This window comes from Amphiprion ocellaris, chromosome 22, assembly GCF_022539595.1.
Source record: "Amphiprion ocellaris isolate individual 3 ecotype Okinawa chromosome 22, ASM2253959v1, whole genome shotgun sequence".
Classification (NCBI taxonomy): Eukaryota; Metazoa; Chordata; class Actinopteri; family Pomacentridae; genus Amphiprion; species Amphiprion ocellaris.
In genome coordinates this window covers 7,951,235-7,968,864 of record NC_072787.1, presented here as the reverse complement: position 1 = coordinate 7,968,864, position 17,630 = coordinate 7,951,235, and the positions used below count along the sequence as shown (strand labels likewise).

General features: G+C 41.0%; 1 protein-coding gene across 7 annotated transcripts in view; it reads left to right on the top strand.

Annotated features, from left to right (window-relative positions):
• mpp7a (MAGUK p55 scaffold protein 7a) overlaps positions 1-17,630 on the top strand; it is a 159,670-nt gene that overhangs the window by 107,325 nt on the left and 34,715 nt on the right. For 4 of the 7 annotated variants that reach the window (XM_035944633.2, XM_035944634.2, XM_055007124.1 and 1 more), the window contains 6 exons: positions 4,203-4,284; positions 4,817-4,902; positions 5,592-5,666; positions 8,702-8,898; positions 9,608-9,672; positions 16,847-16,894. In XM_035944633.2, coding sequence (XP_035800526.2) covers positions 4,203-4,284; positions 4,817-4,902; positions 5,592-5,666; positions 8,702-8,898; positions 9,608-9,672; positions 16,847-16,894 — 553 coding nt within the window. The remainder of the gene's footprint in view (positions 1-4,202; positions 4,285-4,816; positions 4,903-5,591; positions 5,667-8,701; positions 8,899-9,607; positions 9,673-16,846; positions 16,895-17,630) is intronic. The other 3 variants (XM_055007126.1, XM_055007125.1, XM_055007127.1) reach the window with 1 other exon arrangement.

The window sequence follows — 17,630 nt, the reverse complement described above, 5'->3', positions numbered from 1 at the left end:
GAGAAAAAATAGGGTCGGCCAGAACTTGGGAATCAAAAAATAAAAACATGAATATGTGAGGTGTTGTTGATTATTCCCACAGTTGGTGGCTGAAGCCATAGTTTTTTACTAGGTACTTTTTTCTGTCTCGTGCTTACTGTATGCAATTAGCAATCGTCAGAGTGCCTTCATAAATGTGAAGTGGGACACCTTTATTTCAGAAAAATATCTTTTTTTTTCCTATTTTATCTCTTTACTGTACTCTTTTGATTTCCATAATAAACTGGTGTTATGCCCTTACAAAGACAAACCTGAATGTCTCAGTGGACCTATGCAGCAAAAGGTGCGATAGGTTACTGTAAGCTGAAGCGGATGCAGAGGAGTTGACACATGCATGTCACATATCTCAATGATGCATCATACTGAGTTATGCCAGTGAAGTACAGAATTGCTGTTTTGATTTTTCATCCTGGAAAGCTCAGCGCAATAGCCTGAATTTTTCATTTGCATTTTGTTACAAAAATCATTTCCTTTACTCATTAAGACACTTACGCCCTGCTTCCTCTCAACTCTGACCCCATTCACTCATCCGCTGTCCTTCACTTGCCTCTCAGTCAGTGTGTCGGTCTTGACTCTGCTCTGGTCTTCCACTTACCCTCAAGTCTGTCTCGCTCGTGCTACCACTGGCGTGCTTTGGCCTTTCTTCATTTTTCTTATCAGACGGAGCTCATTTGGCTACCGTACCAGTGCTGAGTTCAGACAGGGGCTGGCCAGATTATGAAGGGAGGCTCCCCCTCCCTTCATAAATCCCCAGCTCTCTTGTTACTGGCTTGGCTCGCCTACGTGGGCCCATCACGTTGGAGGGCATTGGGTCAGATTAGATTCCTAAAGTATAAAGACTTAACTACGACTACAACTTCAAATAACTGCTACTAGAGAGTCAGTGAGGTGTAAAAGGAAAATGAGCATGGGCAAATGTGTCCACTGATACCCCTGTTTGTTTCTCTACTGGTGAAAAAAACATAAAGAATGGTAGTTTGAACAAAGATAAAATTGTCTGTGCTTCCCAGAAATTTGAGTTCACGACCCCATTCGTTCATATTTGCATGCTAAATGTGCTGCCCTATAATCACCGCCGCCACTTGCAATAAAAGTCGTAAACGTGGTCTGTCTAAATGGCATCAGGGTTTCAGCATTTGATTTAAGCCATATGTGTCAAAACATGATTCATATCTACGCACCATATGTGAGCAGATTCCATAGATAGCCGTAGATGTGCAGTGTAGTTTGTGCAGACAGCTCATTGTCGAGTCCAAGGTTGCTTCTCTGCTGTTTAGTTAGCCTTTACACTGCCACCAGGCACCCCAAGGGACACAATAAAAACATCCATCATGCCACTGGCCATCAGCCAGCTCAAAAAAAAGAGTCAAAAAGAAAAAGTAGAGAGAAAGTTAATGACCACATGTCTGCATACTCCTGTGAGATTTCTTGCAGACTTCCCATCTCACCCTGTTGTCTGTCACAGTCCGTCTCTTTCCCTGTAGCTCTCTATTCTTTCAGACACTCTCACAAAAAAGGCCTCTCTGTCCGTCTGGGGGCCATTGCAAAACAGACAGCTGCTTTAAGTCACACTGCAGGGGTTATATGTGACCCTGACACCGGGTCTGACAGTGCCTTCCCCTCTAACTGACCTGCTCCACTGATTTCTTTCCTACTGAAACCTCTCGGGTTTCTTTAATTAGCTCAATTATTCTATTAGGTTTGCAGCTCTCTGCAGACCCTACCACTGTCTTATCCTGATGTCGTTCCCTGTTTCCATCTCTACACACACCTCAAAGGCCTTGAGGAAACCATTATCTAAGAGGGAAACCATTAAGTATGAATAGGTTGTGAAAACAACCAAGATGACATCCTAATGGCATCACCAAAGTGGCACAAACCAGAGGCTCCTTTGGTCTTTGAGGAGCATTTTTTTTTTTATCGCTAGTGATAGTAGTAGGTAGAGCTACTCTGGACCTGTCAGAGGAAGGCAAACAGAACAGTGACAAACTCGAGCGCCGTGACGCATCTCAAGCTGTTGTTGCACTTTAGTCACTAACCCTGGCAGCAGTGGGTTAGGACAGTTGAAATAAAGCACACAAGCTGAATGGGGTGAGGAAGGCTCCAACCCTGTTCTTTTTTTTGCAACAGAAATAAAAGCAATCTTCGAGGATGATGGAAATAACAGTTAGGTAAGGGTGGGAGGATGAGTTGCAGCCACGACAAAGTATATGTCGACTAGACGACACATCTGGCTGGTTCGGGTCTTCAGGCCCAAGCAAAGATGACGCCACACTTTAGGTTGCAGTTTGCTGTCTTATTCCAACCTAAATCCCAGCCAGGCTGCTGCCTAGATGGTGTTTGTGGGAGGTGCCGTGACAGGTCAGCATCCATTAAGGCTATTGTTTTATTGTAAAGGGATAAAAGCTATTTGGATTTACTGGTAAATGCATCACTGCTGAACAATGTCATTTCGAATGAGAAAGTTGAAACACTATACTCCTCTCCATGTGTCATTTTGGCTAAGGACCAAGCTCATAAAAGAGGACAGGCAAGGCTTGAATGTGTATGCTTGTGGGTGTATTTTGAGTTTTCTACCTTGGAGCTTCTCCCTTCTGTCCCAAAATCATCTGGACCAGCACAAATGATCAGTACCTTCTGTCACCATGACTAGCAGTGATTCTGCCAGGCATGGCGCAGACTGGCACATCTACCTAACCTTTCAGATTGGTCCGTATGCCATCCATCCATCCATTACCTATACATCACTTAATCTTCATTAGGGTTGCCGGGGGGCTGGAGTCTGTCCCAGCTGCCTTAGAGTGAAGGCAGGGGACACCCCAGACAGGTCGCCAGTCTATCACAGTGCCACACATAGAGACACAAAACCAGGCACACTCACATTCACACCTACAGAAAATTTAGAATGAAATTAACCTCAGCATGTTTTTGTGAGGTGACTGTGCTATCCAGCTATCCGCGGTGTCCCCCATCATTCATATGCCATTGTTTGTTAATCTTTCATTTTAATATTACTTACAATGCTGATATAGACATTGTTGTTCTTTCTTTGAAGGAAACTAAATTTCCTCTATAACATTAATCCTATAATGGTGTAAACATTTCATCTAGTCCTTATAGCCATCAGAGATCTTGATGTACTTTGCTCATAAGCTTAGTCTCCTTCTATATGGTGTTATGTCCCACCACAATAACCTGTTTTATATCAAGGACTAAGGATGCCATGCAAATACCAGTACCATCAGTATATTGGTCCAAAAAGATCCACCTTTATGTTCCAGAAAATGTGTAAAATGAACCAGCTGCTATTTAGTGGACCATGCCATAGATTTCTGCGTAAAAACACTCCCTGTTATGCTTGTGGTTTTTCTTGTTGTATGTTTTTTGTGCATGTAGTAGGTATGTAAACTTAAAAATCTCAAAGTCTATGTGCATCATAAAACATGCTTCTCACCTGCCTGATATGCCTTGTTCAAAGTCAAGGCTTTTCTTCTGTAACTTATTTACATCACCATATGACACAGTCGCATAATGTATGCTTGGCTATTTTAGGACGCCCTCAAACATGTAATGAGAAGTTTCCTCACAGTTCGCCTTCATACATCCATATATATAAAGATCTCGGTATACGGTGTGACCGATCACAGGAAACTGGGATTCCAGAGGAGGGGCCTTAAAGAGACAGTGGCTAAATTGAAGTATTTCAAACAGTGGTTGAAAAGAGATGCTTCAGCAATGTACAGTCTGAGAAAAATAATGTGTTTTGAACACTAATGCATATAAACATGTTCTAGGAGCCCCCAGAAATGACATTAAAAACCTGTATATATCCATAGTATGGCCTCTTTAATACTCACCTGAAAAGCATCCACGTCAGTACATATGATACATTAGATTTGCTCTGTTTGTCATTTAAAAGATGTTCAAGTATCTGTTTACCCCAGACGAAAGCACATTGTCTTTGTCTGGAGAAGTCATCATAAATCAACCATTTTGGTAACAATGAGCATCCTGTGTGCCCTTTAAAGTGCTTGAATTCCGACAAGATACTTTTTAATGTCTTTTTTGGCAATTGATATTTGACATTTGAACCGTTATCCAGAGAGGTAGAAATGCAGCTCAGTGCATCTCATTTTTAATTCCTCTCTTTTATTCCTTTACAGGGAGCAACAATAAGACGTGATGAACACACAGGAGCCATCCTCGTGGCAAGGATCATGAGAGGAGGGGCAGCTGATAGAAGTGGTCAGTTCCAACTCAGTTTCTGTCTTTCATTGATGTACACACGTGTTTTTGTCTGCCAAAACATTTGCATGTGGAATCACATTGGAAAGTTAAACACAGTACAACTAGATTATGTCCAGTGTACTGCAAAGAACACATGGCTTTAGGAATTATCTGTAAACCTGAGTACAACAGTTCTCTACCATAATTTGTATAAATCCACTTTGCAAAAATGAATGACAAGTATACTGACAAGCTCTGCTATTTGTCCACATGTTTTGCGTTTGATTTTGTATTCATTGTGTCCAGTCTGTTTTTCAGCTTTGCCACAGTTACGCCAAAGGCAAATTTCCACGTGTCGACAATAACGTTTTGATTCTTTTCCAATCTCAAATGCCACCATGACGATAAACATTAATCTGGTGGGCTGTATACATCCTCAGGCTTTGTACATGCTGGACTTTTACACAGTAGCTCATTTATATAAGGACATTAAAGTAATAGAATATCAGAATGATTGTAGATATCTGAGCTTTGTGTTTTTGTGTGGTAGGGCTGATTCATGTTGGGGATGAACTGAAGGAGGTCAATGGAATCCCTGTGGATGACAAGAAACCAGAGGAAATCATTCGTATTCTGGTAAGCCTCATCTTTTTTGTATTTGTGAGCCTGCATTATGCCTTGTGTGTGTGCTGTCCAAAGGTTTCTCCCGTGTTTCAGCTCCACTCCCTTGGCGAAAATAACATTCCTTGTTTGTGATGGCAAAAACCTCCCCTAACTCATCCAGGATCTGGATGTCCCGTCGCTGTGCTGAAAACCAAACACTAGCCTTTCTCTACAAGTCTTTCCTGGCCTTTAGACCACATGCATTGAGCCACACGGTCTCCCTGGATGAGGCTGATGCTGTGTAGTTCCTCCAAGCAGCCTTCGCCGCAGGCCTCAAATGAGCTCCGTCATGGGCTTTGACTCTGCCAGGGGGGCTGACTGGAGAGGATAGACAGAATCTCTTAAACTCTGGAGGCCTTCATAGACAAAAAAGCCTCCAGAGCAGATGATAGCTCTCGACACTCCTCCTTTTACACCCACCTAAACACATGCACACACACACACACACACACACGCACACACACATACACACAGTACTTCTGCCAAGCAGAGTTATCCAATCCTAATAACCCTTCCATTGTTGAAAAATCAAACAGTGCCTCGCATTATAAGACTTTTAGTGGATTAGGTGCTTTGTAAAATATTTGAAAGCCTAGATGACTGCTGTTTCCACCACTTCCATTTAACCTACTCTATCTATCTTGTCTTCCTCCCCTATCTAGGCCCAGTCGCAAGGAGCCATTACTTTTAAAGTTGTCCCTGGTGTCAAGGAAGACGCGCCAACCAAGGAGCCAAAGGTAGGTCTTGTCCTGGCTTTATCATTATGTTGATTAGGTTACATTTGTCAACTTTTAAAACACAGTTTTCCCTGCTTCAGCATGATCATTTTTTGTTGGATGTAGAACATTGTTTTTCAGCCACCTGAGGGAAGTGATGTATGTGCAAGGAAAGACAAGCTGTAGAATAGTGATGAAAGAAAAAAATGAAATGTTTCCACACTGGAGTGTAAACCTCTTAAAAATACAGTCCCCACAGTAGGAACTAAATGCAACAAAAGTCAGTACACCTTTTATTACATTCAAATCTTATTTTTATTTCATTACTTTGCATCACCACCTTTACTTTTAATGACAGATTTAATCCTCCTTAGCATGGAGGTTACTAAATCTCCAGAATCTCCTTTTATCTTGCTTTTGTGTTGCTCTTTACTTTTCTTTAAAATACCCCAAAGGTGGTGTGTTGGATTCAAGACAGGGAATATATTTGGCCAGATCTAAATTTTCACTTTTTCTTTGTGACTTTAGCAGTGTGCTTTGGATTGCTATCATGCTGGAAAATTCCTCTTCTGACAAGCTTCTAAAGATGAGGAGTAATTTTGTCTTGGTATATCCACAATCATTCATGGTCCCATCATTCATTCCCAACATTCATGTCATCTCCTTAACATCTTTTGCATTAATGCAGCCCCATATAATCACACTCCCACCTCCATGCTTCACTGTTGGAATGATGCATTTACTATGGAAATCTTGGACATGGTCATGCCAACAGGCTAGATGAGCCGAAAAAATGTATCTTGTTCCTATATTACCAAAGAATGTGCTTCAAATATTCATCAGGTTTCTTGTCACATTGTCTAGTAATATTTTGTTGGAGTTTTTTTTTTTTTTGGATGCAAATTTCTTCACACTGCCTAAACTGTCACAGAAATTCCAGTTTCCTTTAATAACAAATGTGCCAAGTCTGAAGCACTTGCACATGTTTTTCAGAACTAGATTGTGAAAGTACTTGACTGTCGATGGAGTCATTTTTGGAGGATGACCGCTGCAGCTCTGATTAGTGGTACTATGGCTCGTTCTAAAACTTCTGATTACTGCTACAACTATGTTTCCACAGATTTTTAGTTGATCAAAGGCCTTCTTGAATTCTTGTCCATCTGAAGTCACACAATGAGATTATTCATATGCCTCTGTCAACTCTTTTCTGTGTAGAGCCATGAATGCAGACATCCAGATAGATACAGTCCATGGATCCAAAACTGAGAAGGTCCTGGTGTTTCCAGACCATTTTAAAACCATGGTCATACAGTTAGTCCAAGTGGAATTCACAGGTGTTGTTAATTTTGTCTTAATCGCTACTGATTTTATGACTTATGTGTCAAGGATTACAGGTGTCGTCACTATTGTTACGATGAATTTTTATTTTGGGCCTTTTATTTTCAAATACATTTGAAAGTATTTGTTTTTGAATATTCATAAGAGGAAATATTCTCCCTGTCATTGAGAAAGAATGCAATTACTAAGAAGTGATACAGTCTTGAATCATATGAAATTTAACAGATTTTACACAATGAGATTATTCATATTCCTCCGTCAACTCTGCAATCTTGAATCATTTGAAATTTAACTGATTTTATACAGGGTTGTACTTAATACTGTTGTGGAAACCTGCTAAGAATACATGTCTGTTGGTACCAAAAAAGTGTTGAGCCAACGTTTTGGACAACATTATCCTCAGCAGTGAAGACAGTATTTTGTAGCCATTCATTTATTGGATAGTTTAACCATCATTCTAAACAGCATGCCACCATTCTCACCCACTGAGGTGTTGATACATCATTTCTCACATCCTCATCTATCAGTAACAGACAGATGCTGGATCCACTCTCTGGTTTGGGGTCGAAGGCTATTGGTCATTATTCAAAGTGTAGCCCACCCTGTATGTGTAACAGAGGGGTAGAGGACAGGGTGGGCCACTTATATCCTTTATCATCTTGTAATGGTTGAATCTGTCTGGCTGTTTGAGGAATCCATCTGAATAATAGTCCACTGGTGCCAAATACTCAGCCACTCCTTCATGAAAATAGCCTGCTCGCTTACATCAGGTTGCGTAGATGTATCAAAGGGCAGCTAAGTGGCTGAACATGCACCGGCCAAAATGAAACAAGCCAGGAGAAGAAAATCAGGACATCTTGAAAGTGTAGATGTATGAATATATGCTGCTGGAGAGTGTAGCAGCCAAAGCGACTGTTTTGACCCAAACAAAACATCTCTGCCGATACATAATTTCAGTACATGGCACAAACCAGTCCTTAAATCAGTAGGACATCGAAAAATGTAATCTCTCCCTCCCTCTCCCACATTTTTTCTCTCACACATATACACACTTTCCTTCCCTCTCTTTTCTCTTTCCACATGTGCTGAGGTGTCTTAGGAGTGATAACTCATCATGACAGAACTTAATTTGGACAGAAGACGCAGCAATGTGCTTTAGGTTGCAGCTTGCTTCTCACAACAGGAAAAAACGTAGAAACTTTTCCACTAAGAAATCCAACCTTCTATATGTTGATGAGGTGGTGTACAACCCTCACTGCCAGAGTAAATTAGACCCCAAAGAAAGGAAACAGCTTTTGTCTGTATGGGTTTATTCCATAGTGTGGATAGATGCACTGATATTAGCTTGTATTTAGAATTAGAGAAAGTCAGGGGGTGTAACAGAGTACTTCCAGTTGGATTCTCCAGCTGGAGACGTTAATTGTCACCACACACATTGCATGGTGACAGGGTTCAGTCCATCCTAAGTGTTGATGGAAATCCATGGAGAGATTAACTTGGCCAGCAGTGGCAGGTTGTAACTTCTGATTGCTGTGACTTTTGTAGAATAATCACCCCGAGCTTTAGTGAGCCACCCTCTATGTTTGCCATGATGACAATGATTTCACACTCCATGTAGTGGATGGAAAGGAAATTTATGGTGAACCATTGCTTTTTCCTGTTGTGTCCTCAATCCAGCTCTTTGTTTTCTTCTGTCCCTTCTACTGCTGCATGTCCAGGTGTTTGTGAAGGCACTCTTTGACTACGACCCTAAAAACGACAAAGCCATCCCATGTAAAGAGGCTGGATTGGCCTTCAAGAAGGGCTCCATCCTTCAGATCATGAGCCAAGATGATGCAACCTGGTGGCAGGCAAAACATGAGGGTGACGCCAATCCCCGTGCCGGCCTAATACCGTCCAAACAGTTCCAGGAGCGGTAAGAAACAACCCCAACTAGAACTGCGTGTCCTGTCTACCAGTGCCTCTTAACAAGGCTGGCCCAGCTGTCTTTACTGCTGTCATAGTCACAGAAGTTTCACCCTCTTTTTCTTTCTCTTTCTCTCCCCCTTTTCTCCATTTTTTTTTCTTGCTTCACATTGCCAAAATAGTCTGGATTTCCGCACAATGTCTGGCCTGAAATGAGTAATGACAGAAAATGATAGCGCTGGTACTGGTCCACATTGGACGGCAAGTGGATGGAAAATCGCACATCAGTGTGTGCTCTGTGTTGCACATCAAGTGCAACACAGAGCTCAGGAGGCTGGGGCAGTTTCTTGGCACCATCCAAGAGCACCCGAGGAGGAAAAGAAAAAACACACACACACACACACACACACACACACACACACACACAAAGAAGGAGCGTCAAGAGCAAAAGAAGGGAGCGAACATTTCACATTCAGATTTACCCCCGCAGTTTCGTCAATAGCAAGGTGTTGTGTTTTTCTTTCACCTCATTCATCTTCCTTCTTTTCTTTCACCAGTCTCAGCTGACTGACTGAAACTGGTGCATATTGTAGAGTGGGTTCTCTATAGCATAGCAGAGAGTGTTTATTATTCCCCAAGTAGTCATGAAAACTGCTGGTTTTATTGTACCTTTTCTTACTTTTTCCTCTTTTTCTGTGTCCATCTCTGTCTTGTTCCAGGAGATTCGCACTGCGACGACCCGTTGCTACCCTCCCATTCCAGCGGACCTCTAGCAGACGATCATGTAAGCATATATTGCAAACCAGAACATGACAGTATACTTCAACAGGTTAGTGGGATGCTGAAAGGGAGGGATGCTGGTCAGAACAATTGTTGGAGTTTATGTCAAAAGAGCCTAAATGACTGATCTGCACTCATCCTTTACTCTGAAGCCTTTCTATAAGGTTGAAGTGTTTCATGCTTGTCATCAAAGGAAATGTTGTGTCTGGATTTACCTTCCTTCTTATTTTCCCGTCTGCTCCATGTTTCACTCTCTCAATGTCTTGCCAAACTCCCTTTCCTCTGTCCCCCTCTTCCTCCTCATGTGTTGATGCGGTTGAAGTCAAGCTGGAGCTTAAACGTGAAGAAGGAGAAAGTTTAGCTTCTGGAAAACCTCTCTGAGCCTTGACACCTTCCAGCCAAAACACCAGCTAGCTAGCCTACCCATCCAGCTATATCTTAGAGAGCCTAATGATGGATTAATGATCTGATACTAGACCTACGGAGCACATTAATGTACCGTATTATGCAATCCTGTACAATAACCTTAACCCTAATTTTGGCCAGTCAGTACAGCCAATTTAGGGAGAACGTTTCAACAGATATATTATATGCTATAAGATCAGGAAATGGAGTGAATATAACTAAATTACCCTTATAAATCAAAGATTGTTGATTGCTTCATAATGAAGACAGAGGACACAAACCATGTTGCATAGGAATTACAACAGAACATTTTTAAGGATGGCCTACAAACCCTGGTTTTAGATTTAAGACTAGAGAAGAGATTCATACCCACACCAGTACAGTGGAAAAGAGAGAGAGACCACTACGATATAATGAGAGTGTAGAAATACCACAAGCTCCAAGCTTTTTACAGCATAACTTTGAATCAGTCAGCCAGATCTCTTAATAGAGCGCAGTTCCAAACAGTAGGAGAACAGATGGTTGGTGAGAGTGAACTTTAGTGTCATATTAAGAATGACCAAGACCACTTTCCAAGATTTAATGGAATAGGAATGCAACAGATTTGTTTGGGCTTTTTGTGATCAGTAGTATCTGACCTTCACAACATTTACCCTGTGGCTACTTGACGCTCAACACGTGGATCATTTTTGGAGTGACTGCTGCATCACTACACCTTGACTATAGTGAATAAAAGTTGCTATACCAGGCATGTAAGCAGCACACAACTAATGTATGTTTGCTGCACAGATCTGCCAATGTAAAAATAGACCTCTTCTGTTCATATTTTGTACATACCTTCAAAAAGTCTGTTATTTTAAATTTTATTTAATTTACCAGTATACAGAGAGTGACTGCTTGTTGTCAAACAGGGCTTCTGCTTTGCAGTCTTGTTCACCCCATCAGCATTTCTTTGCCAGTATCAGCTGACAGTATCTTAATAGCTTTATTCCTTACAAAGTCTACTGTAGTCTGTAGATGTCAGCTTACGCATATTACACAAGCTTTTGAGGAAACTTGGAGTTTCAAAGTGCTGTGCTGGGTCTGGAAACCGAAGACAAAATTTCCAAGCAAAAGCTCACGGTCTTGGCATAACCCTATGGCAAACATGCACTGCAGGTGTAGTCAGTAGAAAGATACATTCATTGTAAAAAGTAATTCCTGAAAGAACCTGATCTAGCAGTAAGGTTGTCAGAAATAATATGGTAAAAAATGGTGGATTTGATATTCAAAAACTGTAAAATGGTAAAAATAAATAAATAACAGCAGATATCTATGAAATATTGTAACTAATACTGTAATTATATGGCCACGTATTGTAAAAGTTTTGTTTGTCTTTTTCTGTGATCTTGCATTGTGTAATTTATAATTTTAAATAAAAGGGGGAACATCGGTAAAGAAATTTTATTTGAAATAAATATTTTTCCTGATTCAAATATATAAAAATAGCATAGTTTTACAGCCATACATTGTAAAGGAAAGACTTGCTATTTATAATATTAATAATATAATATTTAAAAATGATTTAGGGTTTTGCCATTGAAATTAACATGTACTTTAACATGTAACTTAATATATTTTTTAACTTTGTTTTCTAGTTATTAGTTAGTTATCTGTAATTTACCAAAAAGGGGATCTTTAAAATTACAGTAAAATAAAATTATCTACAAAATTACAATTAAAACAGTTTTTTAAGGTGTTCCATAGCACATGCACTTCATGAATGATCTACATGCCTTATGCGTTCAGTATAGCTATGGCATTAAGAACCAACTAATCGAATCGAAATACAAAATTTCTGGTAAAACAAACCTGTTCTTGCTCCATAATCAAGAATGTCGAGTTATCAATTGATACACAGATTGTCACACAGAGCTAGGAGCAGAATGGCACTGAGACTGCACCTCAGTATCAATCTGCTGTAGTGAAAAAACACTCCGGCTAGTTTATATTTCTTTAAACTAGTTACAGTCGAATTGGGTGGAGCTGAGTGAGCGTTGAAGCCACAGTGTTCCTGTACAATAGTGATGAGGGAATTGTTTTGGTGGAACAGTTGTATATAGAGAGACTAGAACAGGCATTCAAATTTCTATTCCAACAAAAATAAATTACATTTTTTTAGTTGATGTTGTTTCTTTTAGTGGAGGGAATTTTGAAAACACTAATAGGTAGATCTCAGAAGCAGAGGAAAAAGCTGCATTAAATATGCAGCCAGTGGCCTCTTTATGCCAACAGTCTGCATCACCAACTCACTTAACAGCAGCCGTAAAGAAATGTAAGCCTGAATTGTAGACAGTAGGATAGTTACAGCCTTTTCTTCAGAAGTCCTCCACCTCCGCTTCCCCCCGCTCTTGATGCCACATCTGTTTGCAGGACTTTTCACCTGATTGAAAAGCTCTGTAAGTGATTTCCTGACATGCAGTCTCAAGATGACAAAGGCATTAGTTATGATTTACAAACAGCTGCCAAACAGCAATTTGGTTTGTATATGAGGAGTTACAGTGCCCAACAGCAGACGATCCAGCTGGCACCATGACTACACCTTACAGTATGACTGCCTGTGCCGGCCTGTTGCCATGTAGGACAAATCCATGCTGCCAGTATCTGCGGGGGGTCTGGTTCAATCTGTGGACCAGTCAACCTCACACAAACTTTAGTCTTCTAGTTGTCTTCTGGCCTCAATTCCAAAGTGACATCTGCCATCCGTCATAGTGTTTATTACAAATTATCCCACTCTGTACCTCTGTGTTATTGCACTTTATCATCTGCTGCAAGCTTATTTGCAAGCAACCCTTTCCTGTCCTCTGTCGTGTGATCCCTCACTCACTGCTTCTCTAGCTCCCTGCCTCCTGCCTGTTGTACATAACTCCATATTCATAACCACCTAACCACATATTTAGGCCTAATGAAAGAACGTAGGTTCCTTTTCCGCAATGTGTAGCTTGTCTCCTTCCTTTCATTCTGCCTTTTCCAAATATACAGAGCCTCAGCAAAACACACTATGCGTGTACTTGGCTTTATAAGCCTGTTCTGGTCTCACAATGACCCCATTGAACCAAAACCCAGTTCTTATTGGCCATATTTTTCACTGTAGATTACCACTTTTAGACGGACATGACCATTTGACTACTTGTTTCCTACAACATGGCGGTGAGCCCTTAATGTAACGTGACTCTTTCAATATGTAGCTCTGAAATAACCAACAGACCTACAGTGACCACCTCTAAACTTAGCATTAGGCTCTTTTACCTCCGATTCAAACTTACGGGTGAATTATAGATGTTGTCATTTCCTGGTTATGTTCAACCGCATACTGGCATACATGGTGCTGCATGGCCAAAAATAGCCTGCTAAAAAGTTTCAGACAGACAGTGCTGTACTGTTCCCTTACTATTTCATTTTAATGGCCCAGTTCCTCTTATGAGTTATGGGATTTGTAACCCCCTTCCCTCTATGCACAGAGGGCAGGTGTAAAATGTAGTCCACTGCACTCCCTAGCAAAGGAACATAAGTCTCGCTTTGAGCTGTAGCAATACTTTCTTTCTAAAGTCATACATACTGTAAGGATTAGTTGTATGTGCAGCAGCAGTAGTAGGAAGTCCCTTGACATGTCCCTCAGAGGCATTGATGAATAACTGGGGATGATAACAGAACTCTCTCTGTTTCTGCAGAGGTGCACATACTCATTCATTTCCTGATTTTCAAAATTTAAAAAAAAAAAAAAAAAAAAAAAAACTCAATTGGAGAAAAATGTTGGAGTAGCAAGAACCAAGTTGAGTGAATAAAAATGAAGAGTGTAGAAAAAAGTAGAAACTCGAAAGAGGATTTGCTGAAAAGTAAGAAAGCATTATGGATGGACTGAGGAGCAATAGATGGAGAAAGAAGCCATCGAGGGGTCACATTCGGTAGCAGATGTGGCCCTGTGGAGCAGTGGTGGCTGGGTCAAGAGAGATGGAGGGAGACAAAGCTTGGCTCAGGGCCCCGTGCAGGGCCGGCCAGACTGGGCCCTGGGGCCATTAACTACAACCTAATTGAAGGATACCGTGGAGACCCCGCTGTTACTGAGCGGAGGACAGAGGTGGTGATTGAAGAGGGGGTCCTTTTCTCTCTCTCTTTCCAGCCCAGGAGCTCCATCGGCTGGAACAATATTGGTCTTGGCGAGGGGCTACAGTGAGCGTTGCTTAACCGTGTCCATTTACGCCTAACGTTTGCAAGATATAAATAATCCCTTTCCTCACCGTTGCTTTCACTACGTTTATGGATGCATTCTTTGGTTATGAAATTGATGTTTAATGTGACATCAGTTGCACCGTTTAAACCAATTGCTTTTCGACTGCGTGTTAGATCACCTAATTTACTTTCACACTCAACTTGGCTTACCTGCCTCCTCCCTTTTAACCCCCCAGCTCCGTTCTATCAATACCTGGCTCTCCTCCAGCCTCCCCATCTGCTCTCTCTGAACATTATGACAGCTTTCTGGGCTTTCTTACAGCATGTCTGTTGCTCTGTCTGACATGCAAACCTCTTCGCTGTCGGATTGTTTAGTTTGGTTTGCAGTCTGCCAAACACGTGGACACACTTATAGCTCACCTTGGGGTCTCTCTGTGTCTCTCTTCATACATTACAGCGTTATTCCTCTTTCTTTTGCTGCCTCTCTCCAATAAGCAATTGAATCATTTCGAAATGACGCCCAAGATTGTTCTTAAGTGGCCCTGAACCTCACCCTATGTTCACTTTATCCGTCCATTTCATTTTTCAACTTAAATGCTTACAGACACAGGGGCAGATTTGAAAGCGCAATACGTACAGGAGAAAAGTTCCTCTTTTTTGCAAAGGTTATCACCAGATGGTTGACTGTGCCAGGTATAAAGCATACAGCGCTAAAGCCAAAAAGCATCTAAAGAGTAAAGAATTACATGTTAATGTGAATCTAATGGGTAGGATGACTTAGCTGGATGGGTTTAACGGTGGCCTGCTATTCAACAACAACCCAGGGTCACACTAGACTCCAACTGCAAAGTCCAACTACTTAGCTTCACTGGCAAATTTATTTGGAATGGAAAATGAAGATGGACAGTAACATTATTACCCAAATTATCTGATGTAAACATCCATGACAGCTAACAGACCGACTTCTTAATCAGCTTGGACCCATCTTACTTACTGCAGTTTTGCCCACATAGATTTCCTTTGCAATGATGGAATAATACCATCATTTTAAGTTTGCTCTCTCTTGGTTTTACTTTCAAATAAATTGGTTTATAGAATCTTGCTAAACTTTTGTTTACAGCTTGTCTGATTGTCAGGCCCTTTGGGCTCACTTGCGATGCCGTCATGTCATCAAACATCATTTATCCTTTAACAGACTCTACATCCACTTACCTTTGACTTTTTCCCTGCAGTCCAACACCACCCTTGTCTCATCCCTTCTGTCATCCTCTGTGGGTATGGGAGCAACATGAGATATACCCCTAAGCACGCATCCCTTTCTGAGGGAGGGCAGTTGGGCATGCAACATCCGAGACTGGTTAGCTGGCTGGTGGTAGACTGCTTGACTGCACAGGGAGAATGTCTGCGAAATTCGGCGGCCGCAATCTGGACGGCCAAGGCTCCCTGCACTCAGTAAATGATAGGCTTGGCTGCCACCATCACTACAGGCCTGGCCATCCACATATACTCACGTCATATCATGACTTCAGCTCTTCTCTCTGCTCTCACAATGTTCCTTTAGGCAGCTGGGTGAAATGCCCGCTCATAAATGGCAGAAGACAAGGTTTTGCTTCCACCATTTAAGTATTCTCAGATAGGCCATGCCCTACCGATTTACATTCTGTAGCATTATCGCATGGTCTTTCATTAGACTAGGAATGTTGGTGTACAAGGCTACAAGGCCATTAGGCAATGCGAACCATTCCTGTGGTAGATAGGCACCAGATGAAAGCCTTCCAGAGTGCAATGAAGGCAGCGCTGGGAAGGATTTTAGATATCTTTATCATTCTCATATTGTCCTTGTTGTTTCCTCTTTCAAGTTTCCCCTCAATCCTCCCGCTTTATTGTTACCTCTCATCCCACTCAAAATGTAGTTTAGGTGCTGGTTCAACTTCAAAATGTCACAGTGCAACAGGAAGAGGGCAACATCAGTGGAATAACTGAGTAACATGTGAAACAAGATGTCAGATAAAGGTAAACACATTTGGCTCCGCATCTTACAACAGTCACTGCTCTAGAGCTCAACAAACTTTGCCCTTATTAGTCCTGACTGTTGTTTTGGCTTGTTATTAATTTAGATTGTAACACCAACCTGAATTGTGTTGCGCACAGGGAAATGAGCACTTTGTTGTAAGGTGAGTCTCATGCTGTGGTAGACGGTGTTATGCGGGTTTTGATTTAACCTTGTTTGGCCAAAATGGGAACACGTGAAGGAGAGGAAGCACCTTTAAGTGCCTCCAAATGTTCACAGCATCCTAAAACAACACACACACAGATCCTGCTTAAGCTACCATTTTGAAACCATCATCTCAAAGCTGTTTGGATGGCAATCATGAACATATGGAGGAAGTTCAAAAGCTACTTTAAATGTGGATGAAACGTTTCACTATACAATGCTCCTGTCTTGAAAAATGCTGGTTTAAAATGGTCTCTGTCATATTTTGTTACTAACTCTAGAACATTGCATCAATGCAAGGAAGGCCTTTGGAGACTTGTGAATCTAAATATTTTTTTTTTCTGTAAAGTCACAGTGGATGCACCACAGACATGTACCACAGACTGTGTCTCACTAGGTAAAAATGAATATGAATGTTTCCTGTCACAGTAGAAGCAGTGGTATTATTTAGTAGAATGTGAATGGTCCTTGTAGTCTAATGAAATTGTTTTGTTTTTTTTTAACAAATCTAAAGTCAAGGTCCACTTCCTCATGTTTTTCTGAGCTTTTAAAGACATCTCGGGGTTGATAGATGTTATTTTCTTAGAGCCGATACATATTATTAGCAGCCAAGAAGACCAATAGCATTGTTTAGAGCCGATATATATTTGTAGTCAAAACAAAAATTGCACTGTCAAAACTGAGAATAACACAAACTCTAGAACAAAAGCAAGCTTTTTAACATTTATCTTTTGGTGTCCATAAGCAAACAGCAAAATTCTTAAAATAGGATGTGATAATAGGCCAGGTTGATAATCACATGATATGAATCTAAATTTCCGTTGAGGGTTAAAATCTCCCTCAGAATTTCTATACTTTGTTATATTATGACAGCTGAATGCATGTTCTCCTTTAATGAAGACCATGAGTGCCTTCAAGAAAAAGCAAGTAAATGGACATTGATTTTGGATGGGGTTTTTTGTCAAATGAATGGTTTTATTTTACTTGTAGACACAGCAAAGATGGTGTCACTGTAAAGTAGTGGAGCTAAGCATTTTTCACAAATACTAGATAAATGAAATAGAATCGTGAGCCTTTTCAGTGGTGTGAGAGAAATGACTCAACTTGTATCAAGATATTGTATTGGGGTTTGG